Raw genomic sequence first — 24,930 nt, forward strand, 5'->3', positions numbered from 1 at the left:
ACACTAATATTCATTAATTAAAAATTTACCCATTAAATGCTAACTTATATAAAGCCTCAATTAATTAAAGAGCTTTTTTCCCCCTAAGATTCTGAAAAATGACACCTTTAAAAAGGTGCAAATTTTAGACATCAATGTCTGTTAAGTTTCAATAATAAAAGCATATCTCACTCAAAACAATGTCTACATTTCCACAATATAGATTACAGTAAGTATACATATTTCAAAGATTCCCATATTCTTATTTTACACAGCTCATTTAATGCATTTTACATAATTCAATTTATAAGCAGCTTCATAAACTGAAATAATGCACTTATAAATAAAGGAGAAAGCTAGATGTTTACTAATCAATTAGCCTAAGTTTTTACTTTAATCTTTTTGGGAAAATAAAGACAGAAATAGTAAAACTATAATAATGAGAAACTTTAGAACTGAGTTACCCAAACTACACCAGCATGGTTCCTTGATAGCCAAAATACACAACTAAGGCATTCATATCAAATCTTATCAAATGCAAACAGAATGCAGGAAACAAAGGGAGAGGAGGATAGCAGGAAAGAAAATTATGTTCATTTTATCCAACCTCATCTGATCCCGGATAATGCTATCTATACATCTGGTACAGAAACATCCCCTTATCTAAATGATCTATGATTTAAAGACTCCTACATAATAAACCTATATGACAGTTCATATTTTTCATTAGACAAAATTGTGATTAATCTCTTCCAAACTTTCATCTGAAAAACTTGTCTTAATGGTGGCTCTACAATTCTGCATTTTCAACTTCCCTGAAAATATATGTTTTTTATTCATCCAAATAAATTGTCTCTGCCTATCTCAGAAATTAACAGATTTCTATGTATCCTAATATTTGATAAGATTCATCAGAGCTGCCATGGAAATGTGGAAAAATGGATACAATTGGAAAAAAAAATGGAATTAGTTCCAAAACCCACAAATTCATTATCATGAGAATATATTGCAAATCAGCTTATGGGGCACCTAGCTGGCCCAGTCGATAGAGCATGGGGACTCCTTGTTGTGCAGTTACAGCCCAACAATGGGTATAGAGATTACTTAAAAAATAAAAATTAAAAAAAAATAAAATCTCTAAATCAGTGAAGTTTGTATTTGAAACCAGGATAGCAATTACTGATGATTTTTGGCTTCTATTTAGTACAAGGATTCAAAAATAAAATGATACATAATTTGAATGGTTATTAATAATTCATGTGGTATTATTTTCCCATCTCTTACATATTTAATTAAAAAAAAACCACTGATGGTCAATAAGAAAGCAAGAATGAATGTTCCTTCAGGGTTCATTTAAGAAATATTTCTTTTTTTTTTTTTTAATTATTTATTTTTGATAGTCATACAGAGAGAGAGAGAGAGAGAGAGGCAGAGACACAGGCAGAGGGAGAAGCAGGCTCCATGCACCGGGAGCCCGACGTGGGATTCGATCCCGGGTCTCCAGGATCGCGCCCTGGGCCAAAGGCAGGCGCCAAACCCCTGCGCCACCCAGGGGTCCAGAAGTATTTCTTATATATGTTTATGTGCCAGGTACTAGGATAATGAACTAGATATGGTCTTTAGAGATAAGTGAGAAAAAGTACATTAAACAAATTTTACAAAATAAATAAATAAATAAAAATAAACAAATTTTACACATGCAATTATACTTATATGATTGTGAAGAAAAAGACCACAACGTTACAAAGGAAAATAACAAAAGAATAACTGGAGTAGATAATGGGTCTAAGATTCAAAAAATGGTAAAAGAATGAGTGCTTTCACCAACATATGGGGAACAAAGCAGGGACACCACTCCCACCAGTTCAAGGTTGTACTAGAGGTTCTAGCCAGGGCACTTAGGCAGGACAAAGGAACAAAAGGCATTCAGATTAAAAGAAAGAGTACAACTGTATTTATACACAAATGACATGACTGTCCATGTAAAAAATCTAAGAAATATTACTATTTTTTAATGTTACTAGGTAATAAGTCTAGCAAGGTTACAGAACAAAAAGTCAATATACTGTGTGTTAGATGCTAACAATCATAAAATAAAGTCTAAAAAATATTGCCATCTACAATAGCATCAAAAAATATGAAATTAAGAATGTATTTCAGCAAATGTGGAGACCTTTTGCAAAAGATGTGTAAACTAACACACATTTATAAAAACCATAAAACGCTGCTGAGAGACATTAAAGAAGTCCAAAGTAAAGACTGTGTTTGGGAATCCAAAGATTCAACTGTTGTAACAGCAGTTCTTTTCAGATTCATAGATTCTATAGAATTTTCTATAGATTCAATGCAATCCAAATAAAAAAACCTGTAAGCTTTTATGCAGAAATTGACAAGCTGGTTTTAGAATTTATATGGGAAACGCAAAGGACCTTAAATAGCCAAGTGACTTTGAAAGACAACAAATTTAGAAGATTTAACTACATCAGATTTCAAACCTTATCATAATAAAGTAAGAGTAATCAAGATAGTGTGAGTACAGGCATGGAGACATCCATGTAGATCAGTGGAACAGAATAAATGGTTCAGAAAGAGACCCATATATATGCAATCAATTTATCTGAAACAATGGGGAAAAGATAACTTTCTCAGTAAGTGGTGATAAATGTCCATATTTAGATACACAAACACAAACCCTGACCTCACACCATATACAAAAGTTAACTTGAAATGGGCCGCAGATCTAAATGCAAACCAAAAATTTAAAACTTCCAAAAGAAAGCAAAAAAGAAAATCTCAGTATCTGAGTTTGAAGCCTTCTAAAATAGGACAAAGAAAGTAGAAGTTTTATGAGAGAAAAATCAATAAACTGGACTTAGGCAAAATTCTTAAAACTTGTGTTAAGACTTAAAACTTGTGTTAAGACTGTTCTGATATGAAAAGGCCAGTCACAGATGCAAAGAAAGACTCAAACAGGAATATTCTTAGGAGTTGTATTTTAATAGCCCCCAAATGGCCATCCATCTTCAAAGCAGGTGATTTTCTACAGAAAATCATATAGGACTGTAACTAGAGAAAGAACACAGAACAGCGTGAATACTTCCAGACTCCACTTACAGGCCCTGAGAACCAGGATAAACTCCTTACCCTCTCGGTGCCTGAAGCTTCTTGTTAACAAAATGAAATGACAGTGGTACCTATACCTCACAGAGATACTATAACGATAAAAGGTGATAATTTATGTAGTCTAATTAATATGGCACAAAATTATAGTGCAGTTTGCTGTTACTAAAATTAAAACAGATCTATCTGCTTTGGAAATGTGAGATGACGCATCCGGGGCAAAGAACAACATGACATGAGCAGCTGTGACTCGCCTTCCCCAGAAATCAGTTCTGCATGCTGAGTTCTCAAGAACAATGGCCTCAGCCTCGGCAGGCTATGGGACCAAAGCAGTTCTCCTAGTTCTGTCTCAAATGCGAGCTGAGCCGAGAGAGAGCACAGATGGAGAGTCAAGATTTTAAAGTAAAACTTTTTTCCTCCTTCAGCTGTTCGCACCTGATAACTTCTCCACCATTGCTTTCACACTGCTGACCAAAAAAAGGCAGCTATCTTCTTTAGTTCCCATGGAAATGGAGAAGGCAGCGACAGAGGAGGGAAAGGACTAGAAATGGAGCGTCAGGGCAAGAATTACTCTAGGGCAGTGTGTCATCTCTGGACCCACTTCTCAATTAAGGAAAATCCCTGCTCCAGGACAGGATGACAGGAAATAACTGGCAAAGAGTCACAAGCAAACCAAATTACGTACAAGATTATTGCTCCTATTCATAGAAATCTTTTATTCTGCTAAATTTTCATTTGGAAGGAACCAGCTTCTGCATTCTTTGATGAGGGCTGACTTTGCATAGAAGATCTATACTCAAGATGTGGTGCACCATTTTAAGCACAGATACTTCAGCCTCGAGTGGAAATCGGCAAGCGATTTCATATTAAGATTCTATTCAAAAAGAAAAGAGCTATTTAAGACTTTAAAATATATTCATTCATATATTCAACCAGTTATGGCACGGATGACTTTCCGTTAGAAACTTTCCTTTTCTCCATGCTTTGGATAAGTTGATTTACTTTTAATTGAGTCTCAGTTTCATTCCCAAATGAAGACTCGGGGTAGCTGTGAGCATTAAAGGATGTGAAATCATCCAGCGCCGTGCGGCAGGCACTTTGTATTGTTTCCTTCCCCTCTGGTTTTTAACGATTCTGTGTAGTTCACTAAAGAGTTTCAAAGCAGGCACATTTATATGGAAATAATATCTCAGAACTTAATAAACTTTGGTTAGCTAGACATCTTTTAATTACCACTTTCTCTTTAAAAGCCATTTCATATTTAGATGCGCAGAATATAAACAAGATAGTTCATCTCTGCTTTCTTCCCCTCAAATTAATCCAGTCTAGCAAATCACAACTGTTCAAAAGGGTTTTTCTACAATTACAATCAGAAACATTCAACTCATTAAAAATTCCATCATACATTTACAGAGGGGAAAAAATGCAAAAAAGTGGTGGGATACAAAGTAAGAATCTCTTTCCTCAAAGAGCTTGTTATTTAAGTATGGAAATGCTACACGTATGACCAGAAGACAATTACGAAGTCACACAAACGCGTCTGTGAATGTGGCAGGCAGAGTAATGCCCCTGCCCAAGAGGTCTGCATCCTATTCCTCAGAGTCTGTGGCTACATTATGGAACACGGCAAGGGGGATTGAAGACTGCGAGCACTGGACTGCAGGTTGAGGAGATCAGCCCAGAAGTCCAGGTGGGCCAAGGTAAACACGAGGGTCCTCAAGAGGAAAGAGGAAAGAGGAGGCAGAAGAGTCAGGACCAGACGATGGGTGCAAAAAAATAAAAAAATATAAAGCCCAAACCAGCCATTGCTGGCTTTGAGGACAGAAAGCAGCCACGAGCCAAGGAATGCAGGCAACCTCTACAATCTAAGAAAGGCTAGAAAATGTATTCTCCCTTCAAGTCTCCAGAAGGGACTTCAGCCCCAGAGACACCACGATGTTAGTCCAGTGAGACCCACCTGCACTGCTCATCTCCAGAATGGCTAAGGTAATAAATGTACGTTGCCACTTCTAGTTTTTTAAGGGTATCTTTGACAAAAATTGTACACATTGGAGGTAAACAATGTGGTGTCTTAATAGACGTAGACATTGTGAAATGATTGCCACCATCAAAGTTATTAACCTATCACCTCACATAGTTGTCCTGCTTTTTGCGTGTGGTAAGAACACTTAAAATCTACTCTTTTAAAAAATTTCAAGTATGCAATACAGTATTATGAACTACAGTCACTATGCTGTCCCTTCTGTCCTCAGAACTTACTCCTCTTAGGACCAAACGTTGGTACCCTTTGCCGACATATTCCCACTGCCTCCACCACTAAGGCCCTGGTAAACCACTGTTCTACTCCCCAGTTCTAGGAATTCAACTTTTTAAAATTCCACATGCAAGTAAGACCACGTGGTGTTTGTCGTTCTGTGTCTGGTTTATTTGTTAGTGTGATGCCCTCGAGGTTCATCCATGTTGACATAAATGACAGAACTTCCTTTTTTTTTTTTTTTTAAGATTTATTTATTTACTGAGAGAGAGAGAGAGAGAAAGGCAGAGACACAGGCAGAGGGAGAAGCAGGCTCCATGCAGGAAGCCCGATGTGGAACTCGATCCCGGGTCTCCAGGATCACATCCCAGGCTGCAGGAGGCGCCAAACCGTTGCGCCACCGGGGCTGCCCTTCCTTCTTTTTTTGACACTGAAAAATATTCCATTGTGTATACATACTACATTCTTTAAATCCACTCATTCGTTGATGGACATTTAAGGTTATTTCCATACCTGGCTATTGTGAGCAATTCTGGAATGAACAAGAGTACAGGAAATAATCCTATTTCCTTTGGATATATACCCAGAAGTGGTATTGCTGGACATATATTTTTTTTTTTTTAATCTTTTGAGGAAACTCCATTCCGTTTTTGGTAATGGCCATACCAATTTATATTCCCGTAAACACCGACTAAAGGTGCTCTTTTCTCTAAATTCTTAACCAATCCTTAACTTGAAAACTGAGAACAGTCATTCTAACAGGTATGAAGTGTTAACCTCATTACAGTTCTGCCCAGCATTTCTTTGATGACGAATGAGGTTGAACGCCTTTTCATATACTTATCAGCCATCTATTTGTAGGTCTTCTTTGGAAGAATGTCTATTTTGAGTCCTTTGCTCATTGCTTCAATTGGGTTATTTGGTTTTTTGCTGGTGGGCTGCCTGTTAATTTTGAAAATTAGCATCGGATATGTGGTTTGCAAATATTTTTTCCCGTTCTGCAGGTTTTCATTTTGTTGATTATTTCCTTTGCTGTGCAGAAACTTTTTAATTTGGTATAGTCCTACTTATTTATTTTTGCTTCTGCTGCCTGTGCTTTTATGGTCAGTGAGTTTGTGGTAATCTGTTACAGCAGCAATAGGAAACTACTATAATAAGCAGACTTTTCAAACATACTATTTAATCCTAGCTACCAAATGAAATAATTATTAACAGATTTAACATATAAAGAAAACAAGCTTAGAAAAGTCAAGTGACTTGGGCAAAGTAATAAAGTTTAAATGGCAGATGTGAGATTTAAACCCAGATCTGATCTGGCCTCAAAGTGACAACCACTTATGGCACTGCCAATCTATAATTCAGCATTCTTGCATAAACACCAAAAAGCTAGACTCCGGTCCTTGAAAAACAGAGAGGTTCTCTGGTAGCCCAAGTAAGAGACCAGGTTATTTGAACAAGCCTTCCCACTAAAAATTTTAAAAGCTGGATATAACATCATAACCTTAGGAGTATCAAAGAGCTGAAAAGATAAAAACATAAAAGAGCCCCAAGACCTTCTATTAAGAGTGGAAAGAAGTGAAGGGAACCTCAGAGGCTATACTCTTAGGGCAAAAGTAAACCAGAAGTCAAGCGGTCTCACAAGGACTTGTAACCTTGGTCCAGTGAACCTCACGCTTAGAATTTGGCTTGGGTGGGCTCACCCTGGAGAAGCCTTTAGGGGCCCAGCTAAAACAAATGCAAATATTGTCTGGAGGAAGGTACTTTCTATGCTTTCAGTTGATTTCTACAGATAATTTTCCAAATAGAATCAGCAGCAAATAAAGATAACCAAGGGATCCCTGGGTGGTGCAGTGGTTTGGCGCCTGCCTTTGGCCCAGGGCGCGATCCTGGAGACCCGGGATCGAATCCCACGTCGGGCTCCCGGTGCATGGAGCCTGCTTCTCCCCCTGCCTGTGTCTCTGCCTCTCTCTCTCTCTCTCTGTGACAATCATAAATAAATTTAAAAAAAAAAAATAGTAAAATCTTTAAAAAAAATAAATAAAAAAAATAAAGATAACCAAGTATATAAGGAAAGAAAGTACCATGAGCAAGAACTGGCAAAAAAAAAAAAAAAAAACAGGCCTTCACATACTGAGATCACTAAACACATATTTACTCAATACATCTTTTAAATGATGCATTCAATATTTGAAGAAACAAAGCTTGAAGATTAAAAGAAAAATAAGAGACCTGACAATAACCACACAGTACAGCATACCATGAGAAATACAATAAACATAGGCATTAAATGAATTTGTGGTACAGTGGATTGCATCTTGAAACCAAAAAGGACATCGGTAGATATGAATAGTTTGTAGAGTTCAATTAACTAGTATGACACCAATGTTTCTTTCTTAGTTTTGACCAATGTACCATGGTTAGGAAAGACATTAACATTAAACGTTAACATTAAAACTAGGTGAAGAATAAATGGGAAACTCTGTACTATTCATGCAACATTTTTGTAAATAAAAAATTATTCTAAATTTTACAACACATTAACATACAGGAGGAGGCTTCCATTTAGGACAAAGAATATTACAAGAGTATCGCTCCCAACCCAAGAAAAACAAGTGGAGAATCTGCAAACTGAACCCTTCAGAGTTGAGGCCGCAAGGTAACCAACTTGCTTGAACATCTAAGGGAAGAAAGGCAATTTAGGAGAGAGGAGATTCGTGCACTCATTCACATTCACTTGGGACACATGCCAACAGATGGCAATAAAAAGATTTACATAAAATTTTAACAAATTGCAAAAGGCTGAGTGTGGGCTCGTTCAACAGAAGAACCCCTAGGACTATAGACACAGGATCATTTACCACAATTCACAAGCTCTACTCCAGGGACCACTCTTTGTGTGTGCATGTACACATACCACACATGCACACACACCCCACATACACAAACCAAAAAGAAAAAAGAAAAAAAAAAGAGAGAAAGAGAAGAAAAACCCGAGTCAGAGGAATGTCCTGCAAACTCATCCTGATGATGATGATGACGATGCAGGCTTGGGGGAATACAGAAGCCAGTGCTGGGAAGGCACAAAGCCCAGCACAGATCCTTCCCCTCTGTCTCTCCTATGGAACAACATTCTTAAACTCTCAGGTTGATGAAAATCCAATGCAGCTGGGGGAAATGAACAGAAGGTTAAAACTCCCTACAGAGGATGGAGCAGGAACACCTCTAGGCACAGACTGGAAGCTGGGAGCAAGGCAGGATCAGAGAAGGCTCCACCCCAAGACCCTCCCTGAGATTTAGAACAACAAACCACCCCACCTCTCTGCCCTCTTTACCCTCCCGACTCCTCCGCCCCACCAAACTAACAGGACTTCAGGAACAAGCACCAGAGGACACTGGAGAAAGAGACATAACATAGAGAAGCAAGGGGAAACTGCATAGAGAACACTAAAATCCACATAGAGAGGGCCCTGTATGCATCTGTTTGGCATATACAATATCTCCAGAATCCCCAAGAAACCTCATGGCAGCTACCCTGCCTGGGTGACTGAGGGCTAGAGGGCAGAAGAGGGATGGACTCTTTAATGTAAGTCAATGCTGAAATTTTAAACAATTTTTTGAAAAGACAGTAAATATATATATTGCCAATCTATTCTGTCTTGTGGAGATCTGTAAACAGAGCCCCCCTTCTGCCCAAAGATACCAAATTGTTCAGTAAACAGACCCTTCCAAAGATTACACTTTGTTCTCAAGGGTAAAAAGTAGTAACAGGATAAAGGAGCACTGTTTATCTCCCTACATTCTACTCCAGGTCGTCCCCAAACAGAACGCAATTTCCTAACGTCAACATGACTAGAGTCATGTCAGCAAAGCTTGTAAGCAAAAATCTTGTAGGACACTTTATCAGCTGACTGTGGAAAGCTCGTCTTTAAACATGAGCTCTGGCTGCCACCTATGAGCCCTGGTGAGGAGAGGAAAAGAGAAAGGAAGGCAGAGAAAAACAAGGAGGAGGAGGAGGAGAGAGAAGGAGGGACAAAAAACCCCTTGTAGCCAATGAGCTAAGTTCTTGAGCACTGGTGACCAAAGCTCAAGCAGTCACTGGGATGGGGTGTGCTGCAGGGGAAAGAGGCCGGCAATTAGCATTCTTCGAAGAGAACACCGAGATTCCTTTTTCAGGGAGCAAAGTTTTATCAAACAATATTTACGCTGAATGACTTTTCATTTGCCGATATTCGTACTTTTTTTTTGACTTTTCAAATAACTCAATATAGACAAGAAATCCAAATTTATATGGACACACTGAAAAGTTGTTTCTTCTGAAACCATACGTGATCCTGGCGATGAGGAGTTAGCAGTTGAAGTGCAAGGTGGAGATGCACTTCCACTCCCAGAGCACAGACTCCCACTGTTCCTGCAGCTCCCTGGAGGTCCTTAATGAGGCCTCCACCGGAGGACTGAATCACCTGCACCCTCTTCCTGATGGCAACAACAACTGCTCACCTTTATCGAGATAGCTTTTACAGTCTCAACAAAGCTCTCAAGTATTTATTACCCATGGAATAATACATTTTCAAAACAATTCTTAAGTTCTAATTTAGTTCTTAAATTAAAAACTGGGGATTGATAAGGAAAATAATAAAAATGAGCATGTTCTTACTGGAGTTCCTGCATTCATGTAGTTCTGCAGCTTGCTTCTCATTTCCTTTTCATTAAATTTGGCACTTCGCTTTACATAGATCCCTCCGTGCTGCCACATTTAAAAAAGAAAATGGGGGCGGGGGGGGAAGTATTTACTATTAAAATATCCAATGGCCAGTAATCAAAAAGGTAACTTTTCTCCCCAAGAGTAAAGAACAAAATTACATTTTAGGAATTAAACAATATTTAATACATTCAAATATTAGTATCTAATAAACATTTAACTGAAAACTCTCCCAGGTTTCAATGTAACAAATAAAAACTGCATGCTACACTGTAGCGGAAAATACATGAACATTTACTTAAAAACGCTTTCATTTTCTAAAATAAAAAACTCAGTTGATAACATAGTTTTTAGCTCTCAATTTTTCCAACAGCATAGAATCACTAACGGTGTCCTTGACCGGTCAATATTCATGATCTTTAGGGATTTTTAAAACTGACCCAGCTATAGATGTTTATGCGGTATTGTTGTGAACTTAGCTGTGTTCCCCCCAAATTTATATGTTGAAGCCCTAACCCCCAGTGTGATGGTATCTGGAGATGGGGACTTTAAGAAGGTAATAAGGTAAGCGAAGTCATTAGGGTGGGTTCCAATCCAGGAGAACTGGTGCCTTATATGAAGAGGAGATGAGGACACACACAGGCACGTGTGCACAGAGGAAAGACACTGGGAGAAGGCAGCTGACTGCAAGCCAAGACAAGAGGCCTCAGCAAAAATCAATCCTGATAACACACTAATCTGGAACTTCCAGCCTCTAGAACTGTGGGGAAATAAATGTCTGTTATTTAAGATCCAGCTTGTTAGGGCAGGCCCAGCCAACAAACACAGGCATTGTCATAAGAGTTAAGGTATCCTTAACTCAACTTTGGAAGTGTACTTCACCAAAACTTTGCATCAAGTCCCCATATTATTTGCACTTGCTTCTGCTAATTTGAATTCATCTGTACAATAAACTGGCTGAATTTGACTTTGTCTTAACTAAGACTCTGAGTAAAAGGAAATGCACAGATAGAAGGAGCGGACAGTATAAGGAACACAAAGAGGAGAGGAAGAAGGTGGCCTTCCATCCTGGTTGTGGTTCCTTCCACCGTGGTTCCTACCCTGGCTTGCCTGAGTGCAGAGGAAAAACTCAAAGTGCTCTACACATACATACACTATGTATGTCACTGTTTACCCAAATAGAGAGGACTGATGAGAATAAATCCATTCTTGACTAACTCTTTAGAATTAAAAGCCACAGCACACATATACCACAATGTAAAATTTCGGCCCAGCTGTAGTGGACGTGATACCTACTCTTTACACACTAGTTCTCATTTGTCATGTAACATGCTTATTAAGGTCTATTTTAATTCAAAAAAATCTGGGTACTTTCCCAGGTATACAGAAGCTACAGAGGTGAAGACCAGGTATCTTTCCTTAGGAACTTAAAAATTAGTGGGGAGGTGAAATATGTATACAAGTGTAAATCCAAGAGAATTTGATAAGCGTAATAACAAAGACAGTCCAAGACAAGAGGCGGGTGGAGGGAACCACCAGGCCCAGGAAGGGTTTCATAACAGCATCTAAACTGGACCCTGGAGGCAGAGGAAAGCATATTGCTTTGAACTAAAGCAACAGCTCCAAGGAGGATAGGGAGGGAGAAACCAATTCAGGCTAGAAGGAGAAAGGCGGGTTTTCTAGGGAGATAGGAGATAGGTCACAGCAGACCATGAATGCTGCACACAGGAACTGGCACGTGATGCAGCTGAGAAACACATACCAAAGCAGATAAGTGGCTGGACCAAATGTCTGCTTGAGAAACAAATTAAGGGCATTTTGGAAAATACCATATAGTAAATGTTTATTATGGGCCTGACACTCATGCTCAACACTCTGCATGATAACCACACTAACTTTTATATCCTAAAATCAACTTTTACTATTAGTTTCTTAAGGTAATCATCTGTCAGATTCTATGCCTGTAAATTTTCCTAGTCCTTTGCTTTTCGTACATGTGTACTCTTCCTATTTAACTACCCGGGTGATCACACAGGTACATGAATGCACGCCACTAAAAATGCCCAAGGAAAATCACTTCCGTTTGGAACAAGTCACTCAACTATGAAAATAAAACCACCTACACAGTCATATTAAGTGCATGTTAAATCTCCAAATCTAAAGTTTTTATAAACTACATATATAATGAAGCATGGAAAAAGTTACCTGAGAAAAATAACACCCATACAATGGGAGCCACTTTAACCCGTCTTTCAGGACGTAGCGTACATGTCCAAGAGCATTCTGCCTCACGGCTAGAATATCAGCAATAATCCAGTCAACTGCAAAGACACAATCCAATTAGTGCGAAAATGAACTGTATGTGAACTCCAGCATTCCCTTCACAGAAACAGAGAAAGCCTCTTCACTAAGAATATACTTTTGGAAATATGAGTAAGAATTCTAAAATTTCTTTATATCAACTGCAGACATTTAAAAATTACAAATTCTATAAAAAAATTTTTTGTTGGTGTATTTTTTTTTTGCATTTCTTGAAAGGCCTTCCAGAGGGTAAAATGCAAAAAGTCAAAACCACCAACGATATGAAAGTAGCAGCAACAAAAAAATAACGCACCTCTAATTCTTAGTCTAAAAAAAACTAACAAAATTATAAGCAAAAAGTGGTTAAATGAAACTGTCGTATGCATCTAAGTACTGTGTATATGCTAATATGTTCAATATAAAGCAAAGACACTTCATCATTACTGAATTTCAGGACAGGACCCCACCCAGGTTACCATGTATGAACAAAGATCTCCTGAAGCTCACAACCGTGCTAGACAGATATGTGCCCCTTACAGGAATCAGAGCATGTGTACCCAGGTGGCTAGTAACAGTCATTACATGGGTATAATACTACTAACGAGTCACAAAAGCAAAAACAGGAAGACATGAGCATGTTGCTAATAGCAACAACAGTTCTACAAGAGAGAAGGAATTCTAAATGGGCTAGAAGGACTAGCCCACACCGAAGCAAAGAGCCAGACACCAGGCAACTGTGTGCAGAAGGCGGCAGACAGGGGAGATGGTTTAAAGAGTCAGAGGAATTGATAATACAATGAAGCGTGCAAATAGTAAAAGGTCTTAAAGACTTGGGTTTGAAAGCAAATGGCTATAACCTACTCCATCTCTTTGATAACACTGAAAACTGACCTGGGAGATGGGATCCTTGGAGAGCAAAAAAACAAAAACAAAAACCTACTGATAAGAATCTCTGGAAAAAAAAAATAGTCCTATTATAACATGTGTATCCAGGGGCATAGAAGCCAGAACAAAAGGACTGAATTAGAGGGGAAAATGTTAAAATAAAATCTAAGGAAAATAAAAGCCTGGAAATTAAAGCAGTTAACATAACAGTTTAAACCAAAATGGATAGTCTTCTGCAGGATTACAGCTCTGTGACATCCTTTAGACAATACTAGAGAGAATATCCCAAAGAAGACTTAGCCAGCTAAACACTAAAAATTGTGAAAAATCATTTTACAAATTCTTTCTGGATGCCTTAAGTTACACTTACACACATTATTTGTATTACAACTCCTTTTAAGTAGAGTGATGCAGATACTCTTCAACCAGGGATCCCGAGAAACTGCACCTGTCAGCTGGAGACACTTACGCTACAGAGTAATTATCACTTTACTCCCAAGTATGTAACTTCCTTTGGAAGCCACCTCCTTAGCCACTTCCTTCTAATTCAAACCACCTCAACAATACTGAGAAACACAGCTCTTTCTGATTGTCTTGGAAACCAAATGATCCAGCCTGTTATAGCTGTACCTAACGTAAATAAATTGTGAGAACTAAATGTGTGGGTCCTAGGCTATTGCACATCCTAGAACATAGCGGGGTACAAGGCTAAAAACAAGCTATTGTATCGTTTCCTGGAACAATTATTTTTTTTAAAGTTTGGAGGAATTTTTAATAACGTATTTTTGTATTGAAAGAAGCACGGCTACACATAGCCTGGGATGCATCTTCCAAGAACTTTTAAGATTAAGTGCAAAATATGTCATGTTGGTATTAACTCTCCTGGGTTATGATCCTAAACCCCAAACGTGTGCAAGTTTTAGTGGAAAAAGCTTAAGAACTAACTTAAGTAGTCAAAACACACACACTTTGTGCCATCAATTTTTGCTACTCAATTACCGTTACTTTTCTTGTTTGTTCTCAACTAGGTTTCTTTTTTTTTTTTTTTTTTTTTTTTTTTTTTTTTTTTTTTTTTTTATTTATGATAGTCACAGAGAGAGACAGAGACACAGGCAGAGGAAGAAGCAGGCTCCATGCACCGGGAGCCCAATGTGGGATTCGATCCTGGGTCTCCAGAATTGCGCCCTGGGCCAAAGGCAGGCGCTAAACCGCTGCGCCACCCAGGGATCCCTCAACTAGGTTTCTGATGGGAGATACCAGACTACAGCTGAGTTGCTGACAGCTGAGATGGGAATATGCACCTCGACAGTAATTATTCACAGTCTGTGTTCCAGCAGGAATACTTTAATTAAGAGATCAAGGAATGTGGCTATGTAAGAATTCTTCAATGGTGATTGATGCCATTAGCTCCGAAGAGAGGAGAGGGCTGTGAGGAGAGACAGCAGAAAAAGCAAGGCTTTCCTCATCTATGTTATTATGTAACACGAGTCCCTAAGTCACCAGGGTACTGTGTAGTGGAACAGAGATCCTGGGCAGGAAGCACTTTAACACTGCCTGCTCCTTGTTAGCCACCACCACCACCCCTGCTGTTAAATGCCCCCCATAAACCAGGCACACTGAGAGACTAGGGCTAGCCTCTCTGTAAATTGCCTAAAAATTCTGAGCAGTAGACATTACTCCTACCTATGAATAAGGCTAAGAGATAAGCTGAGTAATCTGCCCACTGTCTCACTGCCTACTGCAGGACAGCAGATGAACCACAGTCCGATGGCAAAGCCCGCACCGTTTTATGATAATCTACTCACCACACATTCTGTAAGTCAAGATGAGTATCAATGAAACCAAGAAAATGGTGCATTTCATGAGATTAAGGTAAACAGTATCAAAAGCAGGTGTTTGAAAAGGGCGAGAGGAAGGAACAAGAGCCACTGCATCCCCACAGCAGAGAAAGAAGTTCAAGGAGACTAAGAATACAGAGACAGCAAGGACACATCGAGTGAAAACAACAGGGAAGAGAAACTAGAACATCAACCATTTGGAATGCGAGGTGTAGAAGGGACATGTACTCTGGCAGGCCTCGTAGAGGGCGAACCACAAAGTCTAAGTTGAACGGAGTCCTAGAAATATTCTTTCTGCTAATCACATTTTTAGACACTCATCTGTGGTTCTTAAAATCTTAGGAGGGTCTTAGGATAGGGTACCCAGACAGCACTGGCCAAGGCCCCATGACCACGTAAGCTTCAGGGGCCTCTGGAACCTATAACTACACACAAATTTGTGTGCACCCATTTTTCTGGCCATAATCTCTCATAGTCTGGCTACAACCCGCAATTCTAAAGTAACTTTAAGTCACCCTCTAGTTATGTTCCTAAATCACGGGTTTTTTAAACGGCATTCAAAAAAGCACTCGCTCAAATCCCAAAGGCCAACTGGCACAGGACCTGTTATCAGAAGGCCCTGGCCCTTGCAGTGAGGTAAAGGGCCGAGGAGATGGCTCTGGAACCTGAGAAGTGAGACACGTTCAGGTTATAGTGGACTGACGATGGAGCTCTACTTCCCAGTACCTTCTAGTTCCAAACACAGAAGTGAGAAACACAGTGAAACTGTTTTCTTCCAAATGTTCTCCCAGAAGTCCTCCCTCTGAAAGACTGTATAGAAAAGCCAATATGTAGCCGACACACAAATGACAGCAGCGGTCCTCATGCTATTGCTGATGTTACTACCACCACCTCCAGCAACGTCAGAGTACTCATCCACATGGGTGGACTGGATCCATAGCTCTGGTCATACAAGTATTTTCACACTGACCTGGCAGAAAGAAAGTTGGCAGGGAGCCTGAACAAGGAATTTTGAGAGAGAATTCTCTTCAACACAGAGAAGACTTATATAAAGGAAATTTGTGTTGTCATGAGCCACTCCCTTCCCTGGACCCGTAAATCCTCTGCATTTGGATATTGGAAGCCTGATAGAAATAGGCCATCAGCAACAGCACTCTTGTCAGTAGTTGAAATCCAGTATGTTTGCAGAAATAGTCAAAATACAGGAAGAAGTAAGGCTGCTTCACAGGCCTGCGCTGAAAGCAGACACTGACCCTGTCGGGCTGGTTGCTTTGCTAAAGTCAAATGTAATTAAATCGTCTGAGGCGGTCACATTCAGAGAGGCAGGGAAAGACACAGATACATCAAAATTCCTATCAATCCTTTGTAGAATCAACTCTTGTCCCATAAAACTGAATGTAATCATTAATAAGCTAAATTGAGAAAAATATGTCAACTTCTTTTACTTTCTCTACTTTTCCTTTGGTGCAGGTAGTAATAAAAGCAACAAAATCATGAAGAGATACAGTTGACAGGAGGAAGATATAGAAAAGCCACAGGCTTAAGTGATTTTTCCATTATCCTATAATCCATCAGGTTGTTTTTAGCTTTAAATTTCTGGTATTCTATTTCTTAAATAAGAACAGAATTTAGGAAGAGTACATCAAAAGCAGTTAAAAGTTTGAAAAAAAACATGAAGTGGGATTTTCCTTGGATTGAATAATTTGTAGAACTAAAGAAGTACTTTAACCAATGTCAGTTTCTTGGGTTTTGATACTGTACAACAGCTATATAACATGTCATTGTTAGGGGAAAATTTAGAGGTCATGGGACTTCATAGAGTATTTTTGCAAATTCTCGAGAATCTATAATTATTTCAAAATAAAAAGTTTTTTAAAAAGTGCCTTAAAGTATAGACTGCACTATAATTGAAGACCAGAGTCTTCTGTGAGTCTTCTGACAGAACAGCAAGCTATAATTACACCAAAACATTTGATGAAGCAAAAGGGACTGCAGACATTAGAGACTGACACTGCCTGTAGGCAAGGAGTAGTCATGAGCACAACTTTCCTGCTTAACAATCAGAAAAGTAAAATGTGTATACACTTTGACCTAATTTTACTTTCAGAAACAGAACTCACAAAAAGAAGAATGCATAATTCATTTAAAGAACTCTACAAGAAACAAAATAAAGACAATGGCTCTTTTTCACCCATCAGGGGGAAAAAGGTACATTTGGGAAATCTGTAGGTTTACTTTTCCTGACTTTCCAAAAAAGTAAAATTACAAAAATACCAGGTCATGATTTAATACCTGCATTGAAAATTCATGTTTTAACAATACCCCTCCAAAATTTCATTTAAATAAAAACATTACTTTGAATGCCCATCTACCTTCTGTAGAAAACCTAAGTTTCATGCAAATGAAATACAAACCTGTGCTTTGATGATTTGCTAAATATATTATATTTTCTTTATTTTTTGGCAAATCTCCATATAGCAATATCTAAAAGATAAAACAAAAAGAAACATTATTTTAACATTTCAAAACATGCACTATTGTAACAAACAAAATAGGACGATGTCAAAAAATTGACAATACCATGAATATTTCCATCCATGATTAACAAAAATGAGATTTCTCTCAGAAGCATCAGAGACCATCAATGGCGCATGTTTATAAAGTAGTTAAGTTCAGGGCAGGCTGATGGTTATAAAGTGAAACAGAATGATCAACATCCTCATGAGAAAAATACGACAAGCATTTATTTACTGACTGCTTACAATATCTGAAGCTCTTTCTGTAAGATGCATTTTCCTTCAAAAACCCCACAGTGCAGTGGAAGAGACAGCCATGTAAACAGTAACCGTACAAGACCTAACATATTTTCACATTACGAAAATAAGGCACACTTTATATTAAAGAACTGTCAAGGGCAGAGCAGAAGCAGTATCCATTAGGTGTGGTTTCAGCAGGTGAGATGAAGGAAGGATGTTCATGAAGAGGTGGACACAGAGATGGAAGTGGAAGTGTCTGAGGCCCGTGGAGGTACCCCCAGCAGGATCACAGTCAAACCACGGCTGCATGCAGAGTTGGTGAGCTGGAGCAAGGAGACCCCAGGGAGATCTGGACCAGAATGGGAAAAGACTTTTGAATACCAAATTGAAGATTAAAACTTTATTTTGTAAGTAATAGGGAAACATGGCTCATGAACAGGACTCTATATCTCTGTAAAGAACAGAGAAAGTTCCCTGAGGCATCTGGCTGGCTCAGGGTTGTAAGTTCAAGCCCCATGTTGGGCATAGAGCTTACTTAAAAAAATAAATACAATTAGAAAAAAAAATACAGAGAAAGTTCAGGATATAGGTGACCTGTAGGATGGGGGAGGATGTGTCTTGGGAGGGGCACATGGTGGTTTCAACGCTAGCAGTAATGTTTTATTTCTTAAACTGGATGGTGTGTACACAGGTATTCATTATAGGAGTCTGTAGTTCTGTGTGTCTTATATACTTCATACAAATTATTTAAAGGAAAGACTTTTTAAAAAGATTTTATTTATTCATTTATGAATAGAGAGAGAGAGGCAAGACACAGGCAGAGGGAGGAGAAGCAGGCTCCATGTAAGGAGCCCGATGTGGGACTCGATCCTGGGAATCAGGGATCAGGCCCTGAGCCAAAGGCAGACGCTCAACCACTGAGCCATCCAGGCGTCCCAAGGAAAGAATAATTTTAAGGATTTTAAAGAAAGGACTGTTAACAGTGTTTTGTTTTGCTTTAATTCAGGGCATTTTAGTTTCTGTATCTTGTCATCACGGATTATGCAAGACTGTGAATTAACTAAAGGTTTTCGGATCTGTGTTTTTAGATGTCCAAACAGATCTTCTGGTCACAACACTCTTCATTAACAGCCTAACAACTGAAGAAAGAAAATGACATTAATGCAGCATCTCTGTAGAAAACTGGAACTAGATGACACAACATTCCGGAGGTCAGGGACTCACAGACTGAGGTCTCTATTATCTTACACTATACAGTGCTAAAGATGTAGTATGTGTCTAGATCCTTGCTCATTTTTTTATTAACAAAGTCTATCAGTACCAAAAAACAAAACCAAAAGCAAAACCCTAAACCAATCGCTTGATCCATGCAGGATTAAAAAGGGAGTTCTTGCTTGTGAAGATCCCCACTCTCCCTCCAAAGCACTGGGTACGACGCACTGCGCTTCAGTACTGCAGCTACACCACCGTCCCTGTTTTGGCTTAGGTTCCCTGGATGGGATATTCACATTTAAAGTCTCAGTCTAATTGATTCAACCTGTCCACCACTCTTTGGAGACCTGCCTGCCCCCAAGCTGAAGCCAGCACTTGAACCATCCAAGGAGAGACTCTCCTTTTCCTTCCTTGCTCTGAGCTTGTTAATAGACTGTCGGGCTGCAGCCTTTGAAGGCAGATAAGAGATTATTAAAAGGCATTTTTTAAAGTTTGATTACAGTTATGCATATTCCAACTGCATAGGGGTCGGCAGCACTGGCTGTGAAAGAAATCGCCCAGGGCAGAGCGTAGGAGATAGAAGTTTATTGAACACACCGCAAGATAGGCATGGGCAGGACGGCCAAGGAGAGACTGTCCGCCTGGAGGCAGGGGTGAAGGGTTGTAGCTACAGGGTGGAGGCATGCGGACACATGCAATTGTCCCTCTTTTGGTAACAGTGCCAGGTTGGAAGCAGCCCTTTGGTAGGTGAGGGCCCGCGGCCATTTTCAGGTGGGTGGTTTAATGAGCCTGTTTGCACTCAGCTCAAAGGTCCCAGTAGGCTCTTGGCCTTGCTCACTTTTCAACTGCTCAAGCCTGCTGCCTAAATGTGGACAGTATGTAGAGAAAGTTAAGTAATGAATTTAATTGCGCAAAGCAGATAGAGGAAACTGTTCTATGGCTAGATCACTGTGAAGATAAAAATAACAGAACACCTAATGCATAGCCACTGAAAGGGAAAGACACGCATACATCTTTCATACTTTTAAAGATTATTCAATATGCATAGTATCTCACTGAAATAAAAGTTATTTCCTAATAAAACGCAAAAAGATGGGGGAAAAAAGAGGGCAGGCCTTTCACAAAACATAATTTATTTATTTATTTATTTTCACAAAACCTAATTTAGTATCTTAAAGTAAATATTTGGATTGATTGGCTATTTAGATTTTTTCATTTGCCACTATAACTTGGTTGGAATTCAACAGAAATAAGAAGTTAGAAAAAAGTAGACCTTCATAATTAAAACCTGAAAAGATCTAAAAGCAAAGTAAATGAATCTATGAACTACAAACCTTAATGTAATAGCTGAAAATCATTATGATTTTGAAAAAATGTTGATTAACCAACACAAAGAATGCGTAATTACAATTTTAGGTATCAAATATATGCAGTTCTAAGGTCCTTCACTTGGTTTATTACCAAGGTTGCAAAGAAAATGCATTTCATTCTAATTTTAAATTGTCAAATTTCTTTCATTCATTCAAGTGGAAAGTTTGTTTTTAAATTTATTATCATGGAGGGGAAGAAAACATTTGTATTCTTTTAAGAATGCTGATTCTCAAAATACTTAATAATTATTACTACCTTATTAACAGATACGTGGTTAATTATAGCTGTAGTTTCTAAATTAAAAAAAAAAGCTCCTAAGAACTTCCAGAACACCCATACATATAAATTCTTAAATGATTCTGTAGGGGCCAAGGGCAGGCTGCCCTGGATGGGCCACTTTGGAGTAAAGATGAAGTTAGAAGTAATCAGACAGAACCCAGCAGGAAAAGTTCTCTGCCTGGCTCTCAAAGGCCTAAATTTGCATTGAAAAGGAGAGCCTATACCAGGAAGAGAGCTCTTACCAGACTCCCCTCTACCTAAGAAACTTATCTGCATAATAGGGCACTTCCTTTCACTTTCAGCTAACAGCCTTCTCCTGGTTGTATCCTAAGGACGCCCCTTCTTCTCTCTCTGTGAGCTTCCTGTTGACTCAATGTCCTGGACATCTCATGTGTGTGGAGTCCCCATACATACACCTAAATTAAACTTGGTTATCAGGGATAAACTTGGTTATCCCTGTGAATCTGTCTCATGGCAATTCTATTCTAAGTCCACCTAGAAGGACCACAGGGCAGTGCAAGGTCTTCCTCCCTGATAATTATAGGATGACCTATAAGTCTACGGCACAGTCTCACTGTAATCATCTTACATCTGCTCATCCTCAGCACGTATTTACCTCTTCTCTGAAGCCTTCCTGCCTTCTAACCCAGAGCCCAGAATTAATCACACACCCCCGCCTTTGCTCTGGGACAAACCCTGTTCACACTCCTATGGGAGCATCAACCATGTGTTGTGTACACTCATCTACAAGTTGAGTTTGTGTGCGTATCTCCCTACCCCTCGGGTTCATAAGCTCTTCTGTGGCAGGCTAATTTTTTCATAATTTTTCTACTCCCTGAGCCTAGCACTCAGTTTTCAGCACAAGTGTACTGAATCATTAAGTTGCACTTTTATTTTTCACAAGTAAATAAAGCTATGTCATTTCCAGCAGTAAAAGGTTTTGGAATAAACCTAAGTAAAATACTTTAAGTGTACCAGCGACTTTTTAATGCATTCTGTGAATCTTCTAGTATGTTTGTAATCACATTAATCAGGTTTTCTGCAGGTAATCTATTTGTTCCTTCAAAACAAGGCCCATGAAAAACAAGGCTTTTTTGTTCTTCCTAAGTCTTTAATTTTAGGTTCATCATAATTCCTCATCCATTTTGTAAAAGCTCATGTAAAGTCCCTACTAAAAAAAAAGTTTCCTTTTTATTAATTCAGAAGAAGACAATAAAAATGGTCTTTGAATAATTACCTTCATTGCAACTGATCCTCTAGTTACTATTCCTCATTAGTCAAGCAAACTTGTTTAACATGAAAAAATTGCCTCAGAAGGCAGCCTAGAAATACATGTGACTTCTTTCACCTCATTTTGACCATATCTTTATATTTTTTGAAATTTTCTCCCGTGATATGCAAACAACCTAGAGACTCTTTTGTATCCTAAAACAGGTAGTAAAATGGAATCTATAGTAATCACATGTTTAACACAGTAGAGCATCTAAAGAATACTACCAGGACAAAAATGTACAATATTCTTTTTTTTGTGGAAAAAATAGATTGTTAAAGATTTTATTTGTTTATTTGACAGAGGGAGAGCACAAGGAGGGGGAGCGGCAGGCAGAAGGAGGGAGGCACGGGCTCCGGGCTGAGCAGGGAGCCCAACTCGGGGCTTGATCCCAGGACCCTGGGCTCACGACCTGAACCAAAGGCAGACACTTCACTGACTAAGCCACCCAGGTGGCCGGAAAAAAAAAATAGATTCTTCATTTACCTCAATGATATCCATTTTTTTTTCAGCATGCAAAATGAAATATTTTTTAAAAAACTTTTTCACTGCTCTTAAATAGAGACTGTTGAGGGCGATCAGAGTGTGCTGTATCCGAAAATATGCCACACTGGCATAAGGATATTTTGAGATGAAGGCAAGTGAGAAACAGCAGACACAGGAAGACCTCTCTGGCCTCTCCCTTTCTGTCTGAAGCATAAGCTTTCCTTTGTAAGGGTGACCTTAATACCCATTCCTAAAGGTGTTCCCTTCTGGAGTGCAAGGAAGACCAGAGATAGCACGAGATATCCTTATCTATCACCCATTCCCTAGTGACCTGCCCACAGTTTACCAGCCCTAACAGCACAAAGCCCTTTCTCTGTCTAGTTATGTTTCCACAAGTTACTGCTCTTTGTTAAAATGAATTATATATAACCCGCCCCCGCCCCCCTCCAGGCTGATTCTATTCACTTCTTTTGGTTTTCACTTCTTTTCTGTGAAGCACTAATGCATAGAAAAATATTAACATGAGCAAAATGTTTATGTCTTTTCTGTTGTTTATCTGATTTTTGTCAGTTTAATTTGCAGACCTCAGCTATGAACCTACGAGAGTAGTTTTTCTTCCCCTACACTCAATACAATAGTCACTAAGAGCACAGGTTAAAGCAAAAAAAAAAAAAAAAAAGTCCCTTACCTCTCCACGTCTATTTCTCTACATGTAAAATCAATGTTCTAACAGCAACTACTCCTAATTAATGAGACCAGTTAAACTACTTCACACAATGCCTTGAACATAGTAACCATTCCCCCAAAAGCTAGTTGTTATTACTGTCCAATAAGGTGAGATTTTATTCACTACTGTGTTAAGTGGAAAAAAAAAAAACTGTGTTAAGTGATTAACGGTAAGAAAAAAAAAGTCTCTGATTACACACAAATGCAGCTATAAAGAGTTTGTTTTTAATAAGGTTACATATATAATTTAAACTGTATGTTTATAATCATTTGAAATGGATTTGTAAATGTATTTTTATGCCAATGAAATATATCACAAGTTAAACAGTACAAGATTTCCACTGTAATGCATACTAACACGATGGTCTTTTTCTGCCCAATCTCAAACAACACTTCACTGAACAGGAAAATTACAATGCCCTCTGAACCAAGATCAAAGTAGAGACATAGTCATTTGTCTAATAGGTAGTATGCTAAAATAATAATCACGCAACATTTAAAAGGAACCTTACAAATCAAAAAGCTTTCTCCTTTTTTAAATATTTTTAAAAAATTTATCTATTTGACCGAGAGAGAGAGAGAACACGTAAGCAGGGAGAGTAGTAGAGGGAGAAAGAGAAGCAGGCTTCTTGCTGAGCAGGGAGCCCGACATGGGACTGGATCCCAGGACCCCAGGATCATGACCTGATCGGAAGGCAGATACCCACTGACTGAGCCACCCAGGCGCCCCCAAAGCTTTCTTACACATTCCTCATGCTTGTCTCCTTGCACTGTCCTTCTCTATACGGTGTTTTGCTGAGCACCGATAACGTGCCAGTCACTGAACCCTTGAGCTGAGACGCTGACTTATTCAAGTGAACACATGCTATGGTGGAGAACCAGGAGTTACACTCAGGTTTCTCACACCAAGGTCCAAAACTCTTTCAAATGTTACACAACTGGGATCCCTGGGTGGCGCAGTGGTTTGGCGCCTGCCTTTGGCCCAGGGCGCGATCCTGGAGACCCGGGATCGAATCCCACATCAGGCTCCCGGTGCATGGAGCCTGCTTCTCCCTCTGCCTATGTCTCTGCCTCTTTCTCTCTCTCTGTGACTATCATAAATAAATAAAGATTTTAAAAAAAAATGTTTAAAAAAAAGAATTAAAAAAAAATGTTACACAACTATTTTCTGCAAAAATTCCAGATACAAACTTCAAATGAGAAAATTTCCCATATGTCAGAAGGTTATGTGATTTTTTTTCAGTCTGATACTAAAGAGAAAAGAAACTCGTGAAAAAAATTAAACAGACATAAAAAACTTTCCTCCAGAAATACAAATGAAGACTTGGGGGAACAAAGCAATATGCAAGCCCAGGAGAGCACAGGCTCCCTCCTGTGAAGGCCCTCCAGGGAAGCCAGCACTAGGAGGCAGCTGCAGCCCTCCAGTAGCCCCTGGCTCCGCATTCAGTTCTTTCTCTTAGAACTTATCTCATACACGCTTTAAACGACTTCCTTCTACGCTGCTGAACTGCGTTACTTGAGGTAGAGACTATTTTCTCAGTCTAAAACATGCGTGCCTAGCATGTGGTTGGCACTTTAGGTGATGCCTGGAAAGGAGCACCTAGTTTCTTTTTGCTCCTGAAATTCCCACCTGGAAACCAGGCAAAATAAAGCTGTCTTCCTAATGCCACTTCCACTTCTACACACAGTCCTCTAAAATACCCAAGCAACACTTGCTCATTCGGGGTTTCCACTGCTGGCTCCCACAGAGAAAG

The 24,930-nt window shown here is 39.1% G+C and overlaps 1 protein-coding gene across 2 annotated transcripts in view; it reads right to left on the reverse strand.

Annotated features, from left to right (window-relative positions):
* The window catches only part of AGPAT5 (1-acylglycerol-3-phosphate O-acyltransferase 5), a 58,282-nt gene that overhangs the window by 24,795 nt on the left and 8,557 nt on the right, over positions 1-24,930 (reverse strand). For both annotated transcript variants that reach the window (XM_041752050.1, XM_041752051.1), the window contains exons 2-4: positions 17,491-17,560; positions 12,258-12,373; positions 10,008-10,097 (exon numbers count right to left, since the gene is read on the reverse strand). In XM_041752050.1, the coding sequence (XP_041607984.1) occupies positions 10,008-10,097; positions 12,258-12,373; positions 17,491-17,560 (276 nt within the window). The remainder of the gene's footprint in view (positions 1-10,007; positions 10,098-12,257; positions 12,374-17,490; positions 17,561-24,930) is intronic.

Source organism: Vulpes lagopus, chromosome 4 (assembly GCF_018345385.1).
Source record: "Vulpes lagopus strain Blue_001 chromosome 4, ASM1834538v1, whole genome shotgun sequence".
NCBI lineage: Eukaryota > Metazoa > Chordata > Mammalia > Carnivora > Canidae > Vulpes > Vulpes lagopus.